At 39.3% G+C, this 21743-nt stretch overlaps 1 protein-coding gene and 1 pseudogene across 1 annotated transcript; both read right to left on the reverse strand.

The window, feature by feature from the left end:
* Window positions 1–2357: 2357 nt before the first annotated feature.
* LOC113176650 (olfactory receptor 2L13-like) lies at window positions 2358–3296 on the reverse strand (annotated as a pseudogene).
* Window positions 3297–18154: 14858 nt separating this feature from the next.
* LOC144256858 (olfactory receptor 2L13-like) lies at window positions 18155–19093 on the reverse strand. The gene has a single exon (XM_077802555.1). It carries the CDS (start codon window positions 19091–19093, stop codon window positions 18155–18157), a length of 939 nt encoding a protein of 312 aa, XP_077658681.1.
* Between the last annotated feature and the right edge of the window lie 2650 nt (window positions 19094–21743).

Raw genomic sequence — 21743 nt, forward strand, 5'->3', positions numbered from 1 at the left:
GAACTCTCCAGGAGTCCCGTAGCAGGCCGAGGTGAACAACAGGAGTCCAATATCCATATGAATGCAAATCTTAACATAATCATATCATCTCAATGGCTAGCTGGTGTCACCTTTCAACCAAAAGTGCCATGCATCATATTACTTGGCTGTGGCTCTTAGCATCCTCCTAACCATAAACATGTAAGAATATATAGTTAAGAATCTAACTATAATGGGTCAGCAGGGGCAACAGTGGCATAGGGTTGCAATGACTGTGTTCTGATGTCACCCTATTGTCAGTCAAAAATCAAGAGGCAGACATGAGCTGGTTTTACTGAAAAGTTCTGTAGGACCTCAATAAAACTGGAGTGCAGGAGTGGTACACTGTCCCTCTCTGAGTGGACTCACTATCTCCCTTGAGAGTGTCCCCTTCCCTTTTTTCCTATCCCTTCAGTAAAGGCATGCCTATTACTCTGACCAATATGACTGAAACCTTTCTGACTTGATTAAGAATAAGGGTTTGAAGGGAATTTTTGCTGTGTTTCCTGAAGACCCCACACCTGTAACACCTCCTTCCTCAAACTTGGTCATTGTCCTGATGTCTGGTTTGATTCTGTATTCAACAAGATTTTCACATATGACATTGATTTTGAATCATTTAACTCTTGAAGCATGATGATTTTGCAGTTGTGTTTTAATTTTGCTTGTGAGAAGCACCTGGTTTTTGCCAGGTTCCCACCTGTGCTCCCAGTTTATCTCACCTCTGTGCTTGTGAGAGGCCAGTGTGACAGGCATCCTTCCCACTGTACACACTTTGTTCTTGAGATTTGGAGGCTGCATCAGGAGATTTGTTCAGGAGAAGAGAACCAGGATTTACCCAAGGCCGCTCTGACTCCAATCCCTGAGGTTCCTACTGCACAGCAAACTTTCAAAGTGAAAAAGTCCTTCAGCCTTTGACAGGTAGAGAATCCCCAGGGCTCCTCCACTTGCTGTGCACACAGATCCCCTGAATGGGAGGCACACTCTGATTCAGGGGGTTCTGGGAGGGCTGAGGTTCTGCACTTCCCTCATACCACAGGTAACACTCACTCCTGGGACTCAGGTTGCATTTTAAGGACCTAGGGGCAGGTCACCTTTTCCCTGAGGGCAGACACCTCTAGGGAAGAGCCAGGACAACATCACAGACCAGGGAAAGGAGGTGGGAGAAGATGGTACATGCTCCTCTGCCACCACAGCCCTTCTCAGCCCTGTGCCTTCCCAGACCTCCTTGGTCTATTCCTGTCCCCAGCACTCTTCTCATTTCATCCTCTTCATGACACAAGGTACCAGCCCCAGTGTGGGTTTAAGTGGAAGCAAATCAGAGCTCTCTGGATGGGCTTCCTGGGCTTCAGGGAACACAGGTGTAAATATGTAAGTCCTCTGTTTAAAGGATTAAGGGTTTGGCTAGGCTGAGAGTAACTGAGATATGGGGGCTTCCTGTGAGACCCTCCTCAGAATGAAACCCAGGAGTCCTGCTGGAGCTGAGCCAGTCCAGGGTGAGGTTCCTGGGAATGGGGCAGAGCTCCCTGGACTCCTGGGAACTCCCCTTAGTTTAGAAAGAGCTCAGTGGTGCTCTGAGTAGACTCCATGCTCCTTGCCCCATGCAGCTGGGGATGTCCAAACTTCCTGTTTCCAAATATGCTCCTGATAGAACAAAGCATCACCAGTTTTTGATCTCAAAGGTCATTTTCCCCTCTTGCAATTTTGGAAGCCAAAACAAGACCTCATGCCAAGTGAGCAGCCAAAGAGACTTTTACTTTTGCCAAGAAGAGGATAAGCAGAGATAAACTCCCAAGTGAACTCCACCCCCTAAGATGAATGGGGTGGTGATTTTTAAGTTATTTTTTAAAAATGTAGGCATATGACAGCAGAATGCATTTGATTCATTGTATACAAGTGCAGCACAACTTCTCTTTTCTCTGATTGTACACAATGTAGCATTGCACCATATGTACAGTCATACATGTACCTAGGGTATTAATGTCCATCCAGCATCTTTCCTGTCCCTATGTGCCCTCTTTCCCCTTTACCCAATCAAAGTAGGGTAAAAGACATGAGTGGGCAGACCTCTAAAAGGGGAAATATTCATGTGGGTTATATTGATGAATTCTGAGGTGGTCTGGTGGTCACTCTGCCAGAAAATTCATCAGCCCCTGAAGAGGGACTCTGGCCTCCATCAGCCTGTTCTATAGACAAGATTAGGGTGGAGCAGAAATTCAGTGAGACCACCAAGGCTGGCCAGGACCAGGCAGGTAACAATCATAGTTTGCCTAACTATTAAGTGTATCAAAGCAGGGATCATGGAGAGAAGCCATGCAGAGAAGCAGGGACAACTGTGCTCACTTCTTCCTGAGGGAGAACATCTCACACACTCTTCTCATGGCTCCCATCACCTCTTTGTTTCTTAGGCTGTAGATGATGGGATTGAGCATGGGGGTGAGGATGGTATAGAAAACTGCAAGGACCTTATCCTCTGCTGGGGAGTGGAGACTCCTGGGATGGAGGTAAGTGTAGACAAATGGTGTTTAGTAAAATGTCACCACAGTTAAGTGTGCTGAGCATGTGGCGAAGGCCTTTTTTCTTCCCTCTTTTGAGCGCATGTGGAAGACAGCAAAAATGACCCATCCATAGGAGGCATTGATGCCAAGGAAAGGAACAAGGAGAAACAGGCCTGTGCTCACAAACATCATATACTCATAGTCCCAGGTGTCCACACAGGCCAGGGGCAACATGGCAAAAACATCACAGAAGAAATGATTGATGGCCCTGGACCTGCAGTAAGGAAGATGCAGGGCATAGACGGTGTGTGCCATGGAGTAGATGGAGCCCAGTGTCCAGGACCCCAGGATCATTTTCCCACACAACCTTTTACTCATACGGATGGGGTAGTGGAGGGGCTGGCAGATGGCCACAAAACGGTCATAGGCCATGGAGGCCAGGATTAAACCTTCTGAGCCGGCCATGGTCAGGAAGAAGAAGCTTTGCACACCACAGCCCAGGAAGGAGATGCTCTTCTGGCCAGAGAGGAAGTTGATGGCCATCTTGGGGACCGTGGAGGAGATGTACATCAGGTCCATGAGGGAGAGCTGGCTGAGGAGAAAGTACATGGGGGTGTGGAGCCGTGGGTCCAAGAAGATGAGGGCAGTCATCCCTGAGTTCCCCAAACAGGCGAGAACAAACACAAAGATGATCAGGAGCAAGAGAAGTAGGCCAGCCTGATTTGGGGGAAACAACCCCAGCAAAGTAAAATCATTTGATGTTTGGTTCTATTTCTCCATGAAAATGCACTCCTTTTTTTAAAAAATGAAAATAAAAACAAAATTAAGCAATGAACATGACAAAATAACAGGAGAATAAAAGAAATTATATTTATTACTGTTTGTTCATAATGAATTCTTAATACTACAACATCACAGCTTTCTTTGCTCATTGGATTTTTAAATACAAGTATCTGTGTAATTCAGATAACTAATATGTAGTAGTAGCTCCTATTTTTATCTCTTTTTCTATTTTTAATTGGTACTTTATACTTGTACATAATGATTGTATTTATAGTTATTTATTTGTACATGCACATAATATAGCCATATAATATGGCTGATATCACTGCCTAGTATTTGCCTCTTTCCTCTCTGCCTTTACCCCTCGATCCATTTCCTCTACTGTTCTCCCTGTGGTTTTCATGAAATTCCTATTTCCCTTGGCTTTCTTTTTCTTTTTCTTCTCTGGCTTCCACACAGGACAGAAAACATGATTTTTAACTTCTCATTTTTCCTTCTTTCACTTAACATAGTGGATTCCAGTTTCATCTATTTTCCTTCAATTGACATAAGTTATTTATTCTTTGTGGCTAAATAAAAATACATCTTGTGTGTGTACCATATTTTCTTTATCCATTCATCTATAGATGAACACCAACATTGGTTCCATAGTTTGCATATTGTGAATCATGCTGCCATAAACATGGGTATGCATGTGTCACTACCATATGATGAATTTAATTCTTCCATTTAAATACTGAGTAGTGGCAGGACTGAGTCATATGGGTTGGTTCCATGCCTATTCTTTTGAGGAACATCTATACTGATTTCCATTGTGGTTTACTAATTTATAATGTCAACGGGGTAAAAGTGTTTCTTTTTCTCCACATCTTCTCTAGGGTTTATTATTATTTGTATTCTTGATGACTGTCATTCATAGTGGTATGATATAAACCTCAATGTAGTTTTGATTTGCATTTTTGTATTGTTACTGATACATAATAGAAGACACAGAAACAAAGACAAACACCTATTCTTATCTGATCCCTGACAAAGATGCCAAAAACATACAATGGAGAAAGGACAGGTTTTTTATCTTCAAAAATTTGCCATAGGAAAACTGATTATGCATATGTAGAAAAATTAAACAAGAACTTTACCCTTCACACTGCCTAAAATTCAACACAAAAGAGACCTAAGCTTAAGAATAAGACCAGAAACTTAAATTTATAGAAGAAAACCTGGGGTCAACACTCCTACAAACAGACACAGGCAATAACTACTCAATAGGACCCTTAAAGCTCAACAAATAATGTCCAGAGTTCATAAGTGGCATACCATCAAATTATAACCTTTCTGTAGAGCAAAAAATCACCAAGGAATGTGAAGAGAGAACCTAGGAAATGGGAGAAAACCTTCTGCCAGAGGATTAGTGTCTAGAATATATAAAGAATGAAGAAAATGTTTTAGACAAAAATCAAACAGCTCAATTAATAAGTGGGCAAATCAGTTAAACAGACCTCTCCAAAACAGAAATACAAATGGCCAACAAATATATGAAAATCTATTCAATTGATTTTGATATGCTAATTGAATATTTATAGTTCCTGCCCCAGTTCTCTATGGTAACCATCTCAACTTGAAATCCAAGGTTACTTATGTGTGAACCAATACAAATTAAACAACCAAGAAAGTCCTTCCTAGACACTTCTGGGCAGGAACATTCCTCAGGATTATGCACCACCAGAAGAAAACATGGGGTCAACACCCCAGCATTCAGGCACACGGAACAACTACTCAGTAGGACCTTTGAGGAAGCCAGGATCCCTGCATTGTTACCACCTCAGCTTAACACTGACTGTTTACCAAACTCATGGAGTGTGTGACTCAGAAATTTTCTGTGTGCTTGAGTTTTCTTTTGTTCCTGCTCTTTCCTCCCCACTGCCATTATTGCAGCTAAGTAAACCAAGGTCTTCTTCCAGGTGCTGTGCTGTTCTTCCAGGTGCTATAGGTCACCATCCAAAGCATTGTTTTTAAACTATGAAGGTTTTGTGTGTCCTATGTGATCCACCTACTACGTCTCTATATGATCATGCCTACTTCTATAATTCAGTCAGGTAAAAGTACATGGACCTTAGACAGAAGGCTTATTTCCTCTTCTAATTCTGAAGTTTGGTTTCCTTAAGATGCAGGCAGAGGGGGAAATCTGTTACTATGTGGTTCAACTAGGAAAGAATCTTAAATGTGGTACATTCTGACAACAACCCTAAGAGGTGTTAAAATATCACTATTTTATAGGTGAAACAACAGAGGAACAGAAAGATTAAGTTACACAAGTTCAGTTTACTAATAATCGTCAGATCCCAGATGCTAACCAATTAGTCTAGGGTAAGGTAGTCTAAATTCCACTATACTCTAATTTCTCTAATATTACTGAAATTTTAGTTAACTCAAATATTTTAAAGTTTATTGCCACTGTTAATATTTTGGTACACACATACTCAAACTGATAAAATTTCAAGTCTTTAATAGTTTAATTTTTATAGTACAACTCAAATATAATGTTTGTATTTATAACTCAACTTTAATACCCTCTCTTTTTCTCTTTAGGTCTTCTCATTTCTGGTAATGAATTTCACCTTTCATTTATTTTCCCCCATTTGTATGAACTCTGATTATGATAGTTTATAACTCCTATCCCAGCTAGCCTTGGTATGAGACATGCTGCTTTACAGTTTTGTACATATCCATCTGAAAAGTTGCATCATGTCTCAGATATAAAGTTTTATCATTTTAGATAATCGAGTTTTCAACAGGAAACAACAGTAATTAATAGCTTGTTGTCACAACTTACACTTAGTAACAAAATATTTGGCTTCATGTAACTGGTAAACATGAGTAAAATTTTGGAAAAGGACATCTAATAAAAAATGAAAAACATTTTAGAGTTTTCTAACTGACAAATATTAGGAGTAAAGACAGGTTTTGAGGAACTGGACAGATGAATGGATGTATTGGGAATGGGGGAGAGAGGAGATCACAGACAGCTCTTCTTCTAAAAACTTTTGGAAAAAACACTCAACCTCAGTTAAAATGAGAAAACTCCAGACAATGATCTTCATGACAAACTCATTCCTTAACATGTTCACTCCTTCCATATTGTGCCAGTGCTGCTGGGTATTGACTTGCCCTAATAGATAAAATACAGAAGATTCCACTGTCTGGATTTAATATTTAGTGGGTGACAGACAATAGAGCAGCAGCTCACACATGCTCTCTGATCACACAACCATTCCTAAGGGTAAAAGAAATCAATCATGGAATAAGGACAGAGGGACAGTTGGGAAGCAGCACTGAGGAAGCCACTCCAAAGAGGTACTATTAGAGCCCTCAGTTCCTAGACCACTCTGCACAGACTGAGGAGCAGGACCAGCCCTGGAGAGAGACTTCCTGAGTCATCAGGGCAGCAGCAGAGATAAGAGGGCTCTGGAATCTCAGGCCTTAGGAAAGGGTGTAGGGAGGAGTGATGACTCAGAATCTGCTCTAGACAGGTGAGAGGCCAGTGGATGTGGCATGGTTTCAGGGCCCTTCTGGAGATTACTCAGGAGGCTCTGAATGATAAGGGAGGTGAGAGGAGGAGCCTGTGTGTGACAGAGACTGGTGGAGGTCAATGAAGACACCTGGGGCTAACCTGGGTGTAGAAAAGGTAGTCAAGCAAGCAAGGGAACCCTGAGGCCTGAGCATATCAGTATAGCTGGGTGCTGCTTAGGGAGAGGGTGGGGACCTATTGACTCCTCTGTGTGTCCCCTGGCTCAGAGGCTATTGCATATTGTGCTTTCAGTATATCTGCTGATTGACTGAACCAAAAAATAATCTTAGGAGTAAATTAGTGATATAGACCAAATTACCAAAATCTCACCAGATCATTTTATAAATTAGTGCTTACCATGCACACCCTTAGAAATGAAGGTACTTTCTTCTTTGTTTAGTCCAGATATAATTGCAGAGGAAGAAAGGACCCAGCAGCCCTTGCAATGTCAAGCTCTGAACACATAGTCTGCTGTAAATTTTTATCTCAATGGTCCATTCATTTTGAGACCTTTGTTAACAATTAGATTCTCTGCTATGTAATTCAGTGTCATAAAATTGTTTAATGATAATTACCGCAATAATTATTTTTTCCAAAGTTGAAAACTTTTCTGTTTTCAGTAATTGATAAGAATATTTACTTTCAGTGTCCTACATCTTGTATTTTCAGGTGTTATAATCTGGGACAATGGAGTTTGTCCTGAGGATCTTTTTTCATTGATGACCAACAAGTCTTCATCAAAGATGGGATTTATTTTTATGCCCCAGCTTTACATAAAACATCACCTTTTAGTAACTTTATAACTTGAAGAATATTGTTTCTGTGGCTACGCAATGTATCTAAGATCAGCATCTCTCTTAATCATCCTTCAAAGCATGTTGCTCAATTCTGTAGTTTAAAAAACACTGCATCTGACAGGTCCTAACAGAGGTAAGTGAAGCAAGTGTAGAAACCCAAGTTTATATTGCAAAGTTAACAAGTAATGCACATTTTTAAAAGTATTACAGACACTCATACCAATACCAATGAGAAAACAGTTGAACCTCTGCTAACTCAGTCCCAGCAACCTCAGGTGAGAGCTGTGGAGAAAGGAATAAGAGAGCTATGTGGGTCCAGCACATAGTGGGGCCTAAAGGTGTATCCATCTTCCCTCTAACTTCCATACCTCAAATATGGAGGAGAATCAGACCCAGAGAAATGCATTATCTCAATTAAGGTCACAACCCTGGAGAAAAGCACATTGGGGAATTTTAAAAGTTCATATCACCTCATTTTACTTTTTTTTCTTTATTTGGTGACTGGCATTGAACACAATGCTTAACCACTAAGTACATCCCCATTCATTTTAATTTAATTTAATTTTTTTTGAGACAAGTCTGGCTGAATTGCTTAGGGCCTTGCTAAATTGCTGAGGCTTGCTTTAAACTTGTGATCCTCTAATATCAGTCTCTAGAACGACTGGAATTAAGGCATGCACCTCCACACCCAGCACCTTATTTTACTTTACCCTTAACTTTCTCTTAACTGTTTACCCTTAACTTTCCCAATCTGTCATGCAATGACTTTCTCTTTGTACTGTAGAAAGTGTTTTCTTTTGAAAGGAAAACCACATCTCCACAAGGCCTCCATTAGTTAAAGATACCACAGATCAACATCTCAGCTAAATAATATCATTTTGTCTCATCTCATTTGAAGCTCATGAATTTGTATTTGGAGATAAGTAAGTTTATAATTAAAGGATGAACTACTTAGAGTTTATTGAGTTCTTCAAAATGTTTAAACACCAGTGCATCCTCCATTTTCCATGCTAAGCAAATAGGCCTGCCACTGAGCAGAAAGGAATTCTCAGAACATATTCATGTTCACTACTCCCACATGTAGACTCATCATTGTACTGAAATCACAAAGCTCTTGACCTTGTGCATGGTCCCCTATGTTATAGCTTTGTCCATACATCTTCCTTTGCTGTTACCTTGTTCAAGTGGAAACAGTAAAACATTCCTTACTTACTCAGGTTCTACAAGGAGGACAGAAGGATGAGCTGCTGCAGCTGGTGTGCAGGACCTTCCTCCAGGAAGCCTCACATGTTCTCCTTTTGCCTCTAATTGATCTCCAGTGTCCAAGTCCACAGGGAGAGGAGCCTGGCCATTTCACCTGATTTTGCTGACTTGGAAATGAACTCAGTTCAAACTTCGAGCAAATCCACCAATCCACTCAGCTCTTCAGCTTTGACCTGCTGCCCGAGGTTAGTCTCAAGAGGGAGGAACAAGCTATTCCAGAACAGGATGGAGAGCTGTGAAGGGTGTTAGGTAATGGTTATTGAATCTCCTTGTTTTTCTTATTTAGAGACCTAAGGATCAACCAGATGTAGGAATCACATATGAGTCTTCTGCTGGAGAATAGCTACATTAGTTGCAGGAGCAATTACCCTCTCCAATCTGGTCAGTTTCCAGAGGAAATTATTGGATCTAATGTGACTAAGATAAATTATGCTCTGACACATACATTCTTCTATTTGAGCAGAGGTAGATGATGGTTTTGTGATAAATCAGTCAAAAATTTTACTAACATAAAAATTTGATTTAGACAAAATGTGAAAAAATAACATTTAAATTCAGATTAAATAAATCTATCCTACCAAGTCCATCACTGACTAGATGACTGAATTGGGATTAAACACTTAAAATGTTAGTTCATTGAAAAGTCATTAAAATAAGTCTAATTGGAAGAACATTCTGAGAACTAATTTGAAGTATGCATGTTCAATGTTTGCAGAGTATTTTTTGCAGGGATGATAATCTCTCACTATCTTATTGAGTGTCTTACTAGATATGAGGATCTCTTACTATCTTATTGAATTCAGAGACTGATAAAACAGAGAGAATAAGTTCAAGTTGTTTTTGATTCTTAACTTTGACCTGGAGTGTTTTATTATATTATGAGATGACAGTATTATTTAATGAGATTGTATTCAATAAATATTAGTAAATCATATTATGGAAATACAATGAAGTACAAAACTTTAACAAATGAGTTTCATTATTTCAAATTTCAGGAGTGCATATGTTATAATTATATACATATTTTATTTTTATTTTTGTCTCATCTTTTACAAATACCTCCTGCCTCCTTCTTGTACAGAGTGATGCCTACTGCATCTACCTTCAGAATTCCAGCCCATCCTATTCTCAGCCTGTTCCCAGGCCTCACAGATGACCTGGAGCAATGAAACATGACTGCAGAAGTGTGCAATCCATAATGACAGATCTTAGTTTTAATTAAGAACACAAATATCATATTGTTTATTTGCCATGTCACATAACATTCACATGTCACATGTGTGACTAGATTTTAGAGAATAAGAATGTTATGTGACATGCCAAATAACCAATATGATACTTTGAAATAAATGGATTTAGTGAGAAAGTACAAAGTTAAATCAAGGAAACTCTTCCATGTTTCCTTGTCTTAATTTTGAAATAAATTGATTTAGTAAGAAATCGATTTATTTCAAAATTAACAATCAGAGTTCAAATTTCCTGACATTAAGTGTATCAGCCTCCTTCTCTCTGGACTCACACATCCAGCCTGTTCTCCACTGACAGAGCAAGAAGTGGCCCTGCTCCATCCTAGGTGCACCATCATTTTCTGCAAGGAGATCATCTCTTCTGCATCTTCCCTTTCCATTTTTCTCTCAGCTGGATTAGCCTTATAAGCATATAAACAATTTGTTAAAGAAAAATGTGGTGGTAGGAAATTTAATCATACTCTTCAAACCAAAGTAAAAAATTAAACAACCTGAGGTAAAGTTCAGGATATTTTTCTGTTGGTAGAGATGGTAGCTGCTCCATATTAATGTGGGTAATATGGGTATGATGGGTATTAAGGTGGATAATGTGGGTATTAGGACCAGGGGTTCATACCGACCTGCAAGGATAAAAGGACCCTAAATTTCCATGATGGGAATGAGCAAAGATAGACAAGCAAGTATTTTCATAAGTGTGTGACACAGATGAAGGAGTAACATGGGAGGGACACAAAGTAAACTGTGTTCCTTGAACACCTTGGAATGTATGTTTAGAAACTTTACTAAGAGTTTTAAGGGAGATTATGGGGTGAAACTCACTCCACAAAGGTTGCATACTCTCTGTGAACTAGAATGACCCAACTTAGGTGTTATCTGGATATCAGAAGAATCTTTAAATGAGAGAGTCATTGCTGAGGTCTTTTTAATAGTTGTTGGAACACCTGGACACCCAAATCAGTTCCCTTATATTGATTGCTGGCAAGAGGTACTACAGAAACATCCCCCTTGGTTGAGAGCCTGTCTAGATGGACAGTCCAAGCTGATGTTAGATCAAACCATAGCAGCCTCTAAGACTCCCTGAAAAGGCAGCTAAACAGAAAAAAACCTGACAAAGGAAATACAGAAAATGAACTAGTTTTTCCCAGTGAGGGAGAAAAGATCCCACCACCTTACACCTCTATTCAATATAGAAGAGCTCATGTGGGTGACCCAGGCTGCTTTAAAATGGCTGGAGGGACATGTTCCACATGCAGAAGGCAACATCCAAGTCTAATCCCACGCCCAGTTCCCTGACATAGACAGAGGGTCGGACCTCAACAAAGATGAAAATTTCCAAAAGATACAAACAACCCACTCCACCTAACCTTACCAAGACCTATGAGACAACAAACAGGCTGCCCCCTCAGCCCCTTCATCCCCAGTGATAACAGATGATGCCCCTTCTACACCAGCTTCTTCTTCCTCTGTGATGTCCTCAGGAATCAAAGGGAGTGAAAATCAAAGGAAGTGAAACTATTGTAACATGGGATTCAAGCAAGTTACTTACAGCTGTTTCAATGGATAAAAATTAAAATGGATAAATTACCTCAATTTGATTCATTTTTACATGATAAAAAATGTCCTAATATTATTGAAACAAAATCACAATGGTTAAGGCTGCTTCCATGTGAGGTGCAAGGTATATTTTATTAACAATATTTATGACAGGTGTTGTTAATGTTGGCAGATTAAAACATGGGTAAAAAATAGATGCTGTGTTAGCTGTTATGACACACAATAAAAAATATCACATATATGTGTCATTCATTATCTCCTCATTTTTCAAAGTTTTAAATCAGGATAATTTTGGCCATCTCACGGTAGGTAGGTGAGTCATTGACAGTATATAATTAAATTTATATGATATAAAATACAGAAATTATTGTAGTTTTAGTTAATATCAAATAGTATATTTTTATTTAATAATAACTAAATTATGCATCATGATCATGATGTTATCAGTTTAATCTGATTGTCTCAAGTTAATTTGAGATGACATTTAGAAAAATAATTTATGCTTCTCAAGTTTTTTCAAGTTATGAAAGTTCATACCATAATTAAATATCAACTGCTTCTTAAAGACTCAGAATTCTATTTTAATCATCTTAAAATACATTTTGGAATCCAAATTTGGAATAATTGAAGTTTATTTAAAAGTCTTGGCTTTTATATTAGGATAAAGATACATAAGATAAAATAAGTCATTTTAATATTTTTAAGTGTATAATTTTGTGCTATTAAGAGCATTCAAACTGATGTACAACCATCACTGCCATGCATCTTCAGACTTTAATCAGTTCAAACTAAAATCATGAAAAATTTATCTCCCCTTCTTTTAGCCCCAGGTATCCACCACTCCAATTCCTGTCTCTCTTAATTTGACTACTCTATTTCATGACTAGTTTCTTTCACTAAGAATAATGTTCTCAGTGTTTATTCTTATTGTGGTCTATGTCAATATTTACTTTGTTGTAATCCCAGTGAGTTTTACATTGTGTACATTTGCCATGTTTTGTTTATCATTCACCTCCAGATGGACATGGCACACAGAGAGTTGTTTTAGCATTTCCTTTGGTTTCTTTGTGCGAATACCCAAAGGTGGAAATGCTGGATCATTTATTAATTCAGGGCTATATTTTTTTGAGGAATCACTATATTGTTTTCCACAGTGGTATCACCATTTCAAACTGCCACAAAACCCTGCAAAGCTTCAAGTTTTATACCTTCTTATCCAAACATATTTCCTTTTATTTTTGGATGAAACTTTCCTTAGTGAATGTGAAATGGCTTCTTTTTGTGGTTTTGATCTTCAGTTGCCTGATGAGTATAGAGGTCTGTGATAGCCTCATGCCTGTGGCATTCTTGGTGGCTAGGGAGTTTATGTGCAAAGACACAGAGTGCCAGACTGAGGGAAAACTTCTGTGCAAAGACACAGGATACCTGGCTGCTATGGCAATGTCCTTCATGAGGATGCTCTGTGTTCGAGTCTTATCAGCCTCTTCCTTGATCTCAGGCCCACAGCTCCTATGGGGAGCTATGTCATGAACATAGGGACTCACAAATGGAATCAGGGCCATTGAAAATTAAAGGAACACTTGTTAGACAGCCACAATATTTCGCTGAGCCTAAAGTTGAATGTAACAGTAACTTTATACAATGGAATTTCCTGAGAGCTACACAAAGCTCCTACCATTGCATATTGCAACTTAGTATGTAACTGAGGAATAAGCAACATAATATTGCTAAGTCTGTAACATGCCTAGTAATACAAGGAACAATATGTATTAATGATGCCAATATAACCTATTGATATAAATAAAGCTAGCAGCTCAGGTGAGCAGCTTTGCTTTTGCCTGTGCACTTTGCTTCTTTCTCCTTTTAGTGTCCTTACACCTGTGGTTCCCTTAGTTACAGAGGAACCATGAGCTGCTTCAAGAAGACTACACAATGTGAGAAGAACAAGCTAATATTACTGTGTACAAGCCTGTACATAGAGCACATGTGTGAGTCCTGCTGCTGAGCTGAACTCTGTGCTAATGCTGCCACCAGCTCAATCCCTCAGCTTTAGCTTTCATGCATGCTCACAGATGAAATGATGAAAAGCCCACATAACATAGCACAGCTCTCACAGGGCCTTTCTGGGTGTGGGACACTGTGTATGTGCACAGGTCTCATGTGCCAGGCAGCACTGGGAAGGAAAGAACAAGGAGTTAGGAGGGGAAGGGCAGTGCAAAGATATGGAAATTGATGAGAATGTGCTATGTTGGGACTATCTCTCTCCTCCCAAAGCATATACCAAGATCCTCACCCTGCATTGATGGTTCTAAGAAGTAGAACCTGTGAATGGTGACTGTAAGGTTATGAACATAGGGACTCACAAATGGAATCAGGGCCATTGAAAATTAGCTCCTAGTGAGCTTGCTCACCCTCCACCACTTGAGGATATAGAACAAAGGCACCATGGATGCAGCCCTCACCAGGCACTGCATCGGCAAGAATAGATTTACATTGCTTACAAGTTTCCTACCTTGAATGCACTAAGGTACAATCACAACTTGGATGCACTAAGGTACAATTTCTGCTGTTCTTGTCAGGTGCCACCAAGCATAACACAGGCATGAAGCTATCAGAGACTGTCGCGACCCCTTGCCCGCAAGGAAGACGCAACTCGGGAATCTTCTCTCAGCAGTTTATTCAGGTCCTTGATACTTTTTCTTCTATCTCCTGGATGCCCCTCCCAGCCTTAATAAAGCACCTCAAGCCCCAATGCGAAGCTGCCACGTGGACTTTTCTCACAGGGTGCCAAGTCACAGCGTGCCAACTCATTCTGATAAGGAGTTGTTTGTCACAGACTACAGGGGAAACCAGCGCCATCTTGTAATGGCGGCCACAGTTCACAGAAACGGCTCACCACAAGAGACCTCTGTACTCATCAGGCAACTGAAGATCAAAACCACAAAAAGATACTGATTTCAGCAGAGGTTCTGCGTACACGCCCTGTTCTCATTCCAGGTGGTGAATGTTGGAGGGAAGAGGAGCCTGGTCCACTGGTTTCTGACACTCAGTGACCTTGGGAAACTCATGCATCTCTCTGAACTTCATTTGTTGGAAAGCAAAATGTCAGCATTGTGCCCTGTAATATCAGTAATGCCATCATTGAAACTGAGCAAGCAAATTGAACTCTTGTAATACCCATTTAAGGTTGACCTGAGATGCCAGATGAAAAACAATAAAGTCACTGCTTCAGTAATTGCCCCAGTAGGTCATGAAAACTGCCTTCTGTCTTTACAACTCTATTTTTTTTCTTAGCATCTTTTTATGGAACAGTCAATCATGACCATAAGATTGGATTTATACAGTAGCTGGTGAATCCATCCTTAAGTGATTTCCAGTTTTCTTAATGACTTGTGCAGATTCCACTTCAAACTTCTTAAGATTTTGATATGAGGTATATCTGGAAAGATCACATTTGAAACAATGCAAGAATTTTCAGAGTGAAATCTAATAATTTTCAGAAATGATTAGATTAGGAAAAGTGTGACATTATCATTGGATTAGGCCACTAGCTAGGTGGTAACTGAAGCAGGTAGGTTCCTCTCTGTGTGCCTTTGAGTTTATATATTGCCCTGATGAATGCAGTGTTCTCTCTCTCTCTCTCTCTCTCTCTCTCTCTCTCTCTCTCTCTCTCTCCCTCTCCCTCTCCCTCCCTCCCTCCCTCTCTCTCCTTCTTGACTCCATGATGTGCTTCCTGAAGTTGGAGTCAGAACAATCAAGTTGACTATATAGACTCACTCTTTTAACCAAGATTCTGAAAGTCAATCCTATTATTTTTATTCCCAGATAAAATTCCTTTGTTGGAGATTCATCTGTCTATATCTAGTTTTAAAATCCCTTTGTTGGAGATTCATCTATCTATATCTAGTTTTTTTTTTTTTTTTGCTGTTTTACTGGTTTTCACACTAATATTCCAAAGATTGGAGGCAATGATGTAATTTTCATTACAGTAACTTTTTGTCATCAGTAAACATGGACATGTCCAAAGCCATCAGAAATGATATTCTGAAATCCTTTCCTAGTAAGTCCTCTGGATCAGGTGAATTATAAAGTAGAGCCCACTGACATGCAACTAAACCCAGAATCTCTCCTTCCCCTCAAGTCCCCGCATTCAGAGAAGAAATGTAGAAATCTGTGGCATTGCTCAGATTTCTGCAATCTGCTAGGTTCTTTATTAGCATCTACTCCATATAGTCTTGAATGTTGTGCAATGATACATCTCAGGGAGACTTATCAAATCCTCTTCCTCTCAGCATCCTGGTTCCCTACTCAACATGCATAATTGAGGCCACATTTTTAACCCAATTGCTAACTTGCAGTCATTATTTGCACTTCCTTTCATTCATTTTTCCCTTGCAACTGTTAGATGAAAAAATTTAGAGCACATGGTATCTATTGAAATTATTTTTAATGCTCACTGTGTCTTTAATATATTAATTTTGGAAAGTTTGATATGAGGAAAAAGAAATTAGTATTTTCTTATCTTTCTCATCACAAATGTAGTTAAGCATTGTGAAAACATGGAATGTAGCAACAATTAACTTATATTATCCACCTAAATGCTAAAAAGCATTTTTTCTTGCCTTTAAATCTACAGGGGAAAAAAGAACTTATGTCAAAGAGTAGATGTATAAGTATCTGAATATTGAGTACTTAAGTTATTTTAGTGAACAAAAAGATGCATAAATGTCTCATAAGTTGGATACTGGTGTGATATTTGTGCCTTAACCTGAATTCTTCTATTCCTTTTTCAGAACCCTAAACAATCATAAAACAATTTCACTTTCCAGCCGAATATTAAAATATTGTTTTAATTCTCCTCAAGCCCTGTAGTCACTACCATTAGTTTCTAAAAAACTTCCTAGCCATAGTTAAACTGACATTTACAATCTAATTGTAGCACCCAGGATTCTTAATTCAAGAAATAAATCAATCTCCATTGAGACAAAAAAAGAACATTCTGAAAGATGTCTGGTTGCCCATTAAATCTTCAGACACACAGAGGAAGCAGGCTGGATGTGTACACACCAAGAACAGTGCCAGAACAGGCATGAGGCAGCATTATTAAAAGATGTCATCTGGTCAAACCTCACTCCAGGACTGTCAGGTCAAGGCACCTAAACACAGCCCATAAGCACAGGTTTGGGGGAGGTAGACAGCATATGGGATGGAGAGTTACTCCAGGAAGGATTTGGGCTTATGTTTGATGGCTCATGGAACTGACCAGGCAAACAGGAAGAATGGGATACAGTGATACAAGGCATCCCAGGAGATGCTTGATGTTGGAACTAATGTGCTCTGTTGGAGGCACAGGAATTACTTAGATTTTCGGGAATTGGAGACCATATGTCCAGCTCAGATGAGCCACTGATAACAAATATCAAGGATAATTTTTTAGTGAAAGCAAGGAACATGGCAAGTACACAATCACAGAATATGAAAAAGGCAAAGAGAGAAAACTGTGGCCTTGGTACCTGTAGCAGAAAGCGTTTCTTTATGTATTATGTGCCTGGAGAAAGATGACAGATGTGAATAATTATGCTTCCTAGGAACCATTTGGATTTCTGTATCTCTACAAAAGATAAAACTAAATGTTGGAAGAATACAAACTTCTTGTTGTTGTTATTTTTGACTTTTTTCCCCATTGGTACTAGGGATTAAACTCAGGGTACTAAACCATTAAGCTACATCCCCAGCCCATTTAATTTTTTTGTTGTTTTTATTTTTAGACACATCTGTGTAAGATTCTGAAAGCCATGGTAAGTTGATAAGGCTGCATTTGAATGTGCAATCCTCCTGACTCAACCTCCCAATTTGTGATTTTAGGCACCACATTCACGTGAAATAGCTGTTTTAAGAGTATAATTCCTGGTCCCAAGAATAATAAGCCATATGTGATCCTGAAGGAGAGGACTACTAGCCACCCAGAAGTGCTGGATATTTGGAGACCCAGGCCCCTTGTTGTGGGAAAATTGAAATGTACACAGTGCAAGCTTCTAACAGGATATAACTCTAAAGACATGCACTGCTGGAACACATGAAATAAAAACATAGGATACAAGCACAGCAAGATTATAAAGTCAAAAATAGAAATAATATTTCAATATCAGTTTATAATTACTTAAAAATATTATGTGAACAAAGAGCATATTGTATATTACATATAATAGGATAATATCAACACTGTCAATGTTATCATTGAGTTTTCAATTAAATATATTAATTATTAATTATATATAATAATATATAATTTAATATCACATTTAAACATGTTACTAGAAATCTAATTACATATGTGGAATAACATATATCTATACATCAGCAGTGCTCTAGAGAGTTCCAGTCTGCATGGAGAGAAGCCATACAGAGGAGCAAGGATGGCCATGCTCACGTCTTCCTGGAGGAGAACATACCCCACACTCTTCTCATGGCCCCCAGCACCTCCTTATTCCTCAGGCTGTAGATGATGGGATTGAGCATGGGGGTGAGGATGGTGTAGAAGACAGCCAGGTTCTTATCTTCTTCTGGTGAGCGGACATTCTTGGGACGGAGATAAGTGAAGGCAAAAGGAGCATAGTAAAATATCACAACAGTTAAATGTGTGGAGCATGTAGTGAAGGCCTTTCTTCTTCCCTCTTTTGAGCTCATGTGAAAGACAGAAAATATGACCCGTCCATAGGACAAAGTGATTCCAAGGAAAGGAAGGAGGAGGACCAGGACTGCACTAAAAAAAATCATGTACTCATAGATCCAGGTGTCTGTACAGACAAGAAGCAACATGGCTGGGATGTCACAGTAGAAGTGACTGATGGTCCTGGACCTGCAATATGAAAGATGAAGAGCATACACAGTGTGGACTAGGCCATTGAGGGAACCTAGTGTCCAGGACCCAAGGATCATCTTCACACACATTCTTTTGCTCATATATATGTGATAATGGAGGGGATGACAGATGGCCACAAAGCGGTCATAGGCCATGGAAGCCAGGAGTAAGCCTTCAGAACTTGCCATGGTCACAAAGAAGAAGCTTTGTACACCACAACTGAAAAAGGAGATACTTGTCTGGCCAGAGAGGAAGTTGTACACCATTTTGGGGACTGTGGTGGAGATGTACATTAAGTCCATGAGGGAGAGCTGGCTGAGGAGAAAGTACATGGGGGTGTGGAGCCGGGGGTCCAAGAAGATGAGGGCAGTCATCCCTGAGTTCCCCAAACAGGCGAGAACAAACACAGAGATGATCAGGAACAAGAGAAGTAGGCCAGTTTGGTTTTGGGGTAACAGCCCCAACAAAATGAAATCATTTGAAGTTTGGTTCCATTTCTCCATGAAAACCTAGTTCCTCAAATTCCTTGAAAGCATGTAAAAAGTAAAAATTGAACATTAAACATGAATTAAAACAGTAAAAGAGAATAAAAATGAATTGCCTTTATTAGTGTTTGTTTAAAATTAATTGTTGTTTATTTTTTCAATCTGTACCTTTTTCTTGAATTGATTTTAAGACTTGAATAGAATGTTCCTGCCCCAGTTCTCTCTGTAACCATCTCAGCACATCCTGGACACATACATGGTCTTGGAATACAAAGTCTATACCAGACACAAGAAACCCAGTGAAGAAGTTGGAGCCTTCCTGCCTGTTGACTACCAGCAGGAGCATTCCTAGGACTATGCACCAGGCTCAGCCCCAGAAGAAGCCAGGACCCTGCTTTCTCAGCTCCCCAACTCAGCACTCAGGTTCATCACAGACATGGCCTGTGGGACGCAGAAGTGCCCTGTGTGCTTGAGTCTGCATCCTCAGTGACCTCAATTCCTCCACACATTTAGTGCCTTCTTTCCCTTCCCCACTGGCACTGCTGCAGCTGAGTAAGCCAGGGTCTTTTCCCAGATGCTGTGCTGCTCATCTCCTAAACAGAAGCTGCTCTGCTGGTCCTAGAAGTGGGTCACCATCCAAAGCATTGTTCTAACACTGTGAAGGTATTGTGTATCCTATACAATCCACCATGATTATATTATATTCTTTGAGTATTATCTCCTCCCTATGGAATTTTCCAATTTCTGAAATTCTAAAAACACATGGTATTGCTTTGTGCAAGCAAATATCACATGATAAAAAATGACCTTAAAATAATGTACAAGACTTTCATTCTAGTTTTCACACCAGCAAACATAACTTCTGTGGTGATGGATTTACAACACTGGTTTTGATAATGGAAACACACACTCAGAGGCTTTTTCTGTGAATTAGTATGATAATTCAACTAATGAAATGTGAGAATAATTTTTTTTACATAATTTTGTAGTGTATGCGCATTAAAAAGCAGAACATGAGAACTTTTTGTGGTATTTTTCCACTTCTTTTTATCCTCCAGTTTTAATTTTGTTTTTAGTACCAGGACCTGAACACACGTTATGCTCTAAGTTTATCTTCAATGGTACCATTATTCATTTGGAGACCTATTTTTACATTTACCTTTGTAGGTACAAAGAGTTTAGAGTATCATAAAAAGTTTGATTTTGGTTGCTACAGTAATTATCTTTTTTCTTAAGTTGAAAACTTTCATGAAAACTTTCACAATGGATAAGATTATTCGCTCCAGTACTCCATCTCTAATTAAATTTTAGGAACTGGAACATTGGAGTTACATATGGGGGTCTATTTCTATGGATGACCATCAACTTCCTTTATTGGGTATTTGACCTTATTTCATGTACCAGAATTTCTTGAAAAACCACTGTCTCAGTTACTCTAAACTTGGGAAATACAAGAAGTGTAAGGCTGATTGTCTCCCTTTGTCATTTTACAGAGCATACTGCTCAAATACTTACAGTTGAAAACAATAACCTTCACTTGACAGAACCGAACAATATCACTGCAGCAAGTGTAGGTGGCTGAATTCATTTTGCAAAAGTTACAAGAAAGCAATAGTAATTAATACAATGAGACTTAATGTCCTTAAAAAAGAGTTAAAATCAGCCCATGACCAATAAGCCAATTGTTTGTCTGAGCCTCAGCCAACTCACCACAACACACACCTGAGATCTAGGATGATGCAATTAACTGAGCATTGTGTTTAGCACAGAGTAGGTCTCACTCCCTTTTCTTCCTTTCATACTTTCAATAGAGAAGACTCAGAAATTCAGACCTTAAATGGAGAAGACCCAGTGAAATGAAGATCACACTACTAGAGAGCAGCATATTCTGAAATTTTAACAGGTTCACATCAACTGATTTTACACTTAAATTGACTCCTGTATTTACAATTTGTTATGGCATGGATTATTCTTTGTGCAAAATAAATGTTTCCTTATGATAAGAAAATCCTCATCTCCAAAATATCTTAGTTAAAACTAACCCAAATCAACTTAGTACAATGATAGCATTTTAACTTACACCATCTGAAATCTGGGACCGGGTTTTGAGAGAACTTGTTTTTATTTACAATATTCTCACCTAATAATCCATTGAATACTTTGAAATGTTTAAACCCCAAGCTGTGCTCACACTCTGCCAGGCTAAACAACTAGGTCTCAAACATGCCACGCTTACTTCTGGAGAGTGGGACAGAAGGATGAACTGCCGCCTCTGATGCACAGAACCTTCCTCCTTCAAGCCTTACATGTCCTTCTTCCTCTAATGGATCCCCAGGGTCCAAGCCCATGGGAGAGACAACTTGGTCATTTCACCTGACTTTGCTAGCTTCAAGGTGAACTTGGTTGAAGTGTGGGATAAATCAGCCAACCCACTCAGCTGCCACTCTCTCCTGCTGCCCAGAATTAGTCTCTAGAAGGATGAGCTCAGTCATTCCAGAACAGGATGAGAAGCTGTAGGTGTGTTAGGTCATGTCTACTAAATCCTCCTGTTTTGTAAGTTAAAACCTGAGGATCAACAAGAAGCAGTGTTGGGCTGGGTGATAACAGCAATAGTAGTGAGAGCAATTACCTTCTATAGTCTAGTCATATTCTTAAGCAAATTATTGGC

Source organism: Urocitellus parryii, chromosome 1, assembly GCF_045843805.1.
Source record: "Urocitellus parryii isolate mUroPar1 chromosome 1, mUroPar1.hap1, whole genome shotgun sequence".
Lineage (NCBI taxonomy): Eukaryota > Metazoa > Chordata > Mammalia > Rodentia > Sciuridae > Urocitellus > Urocitellus parryii.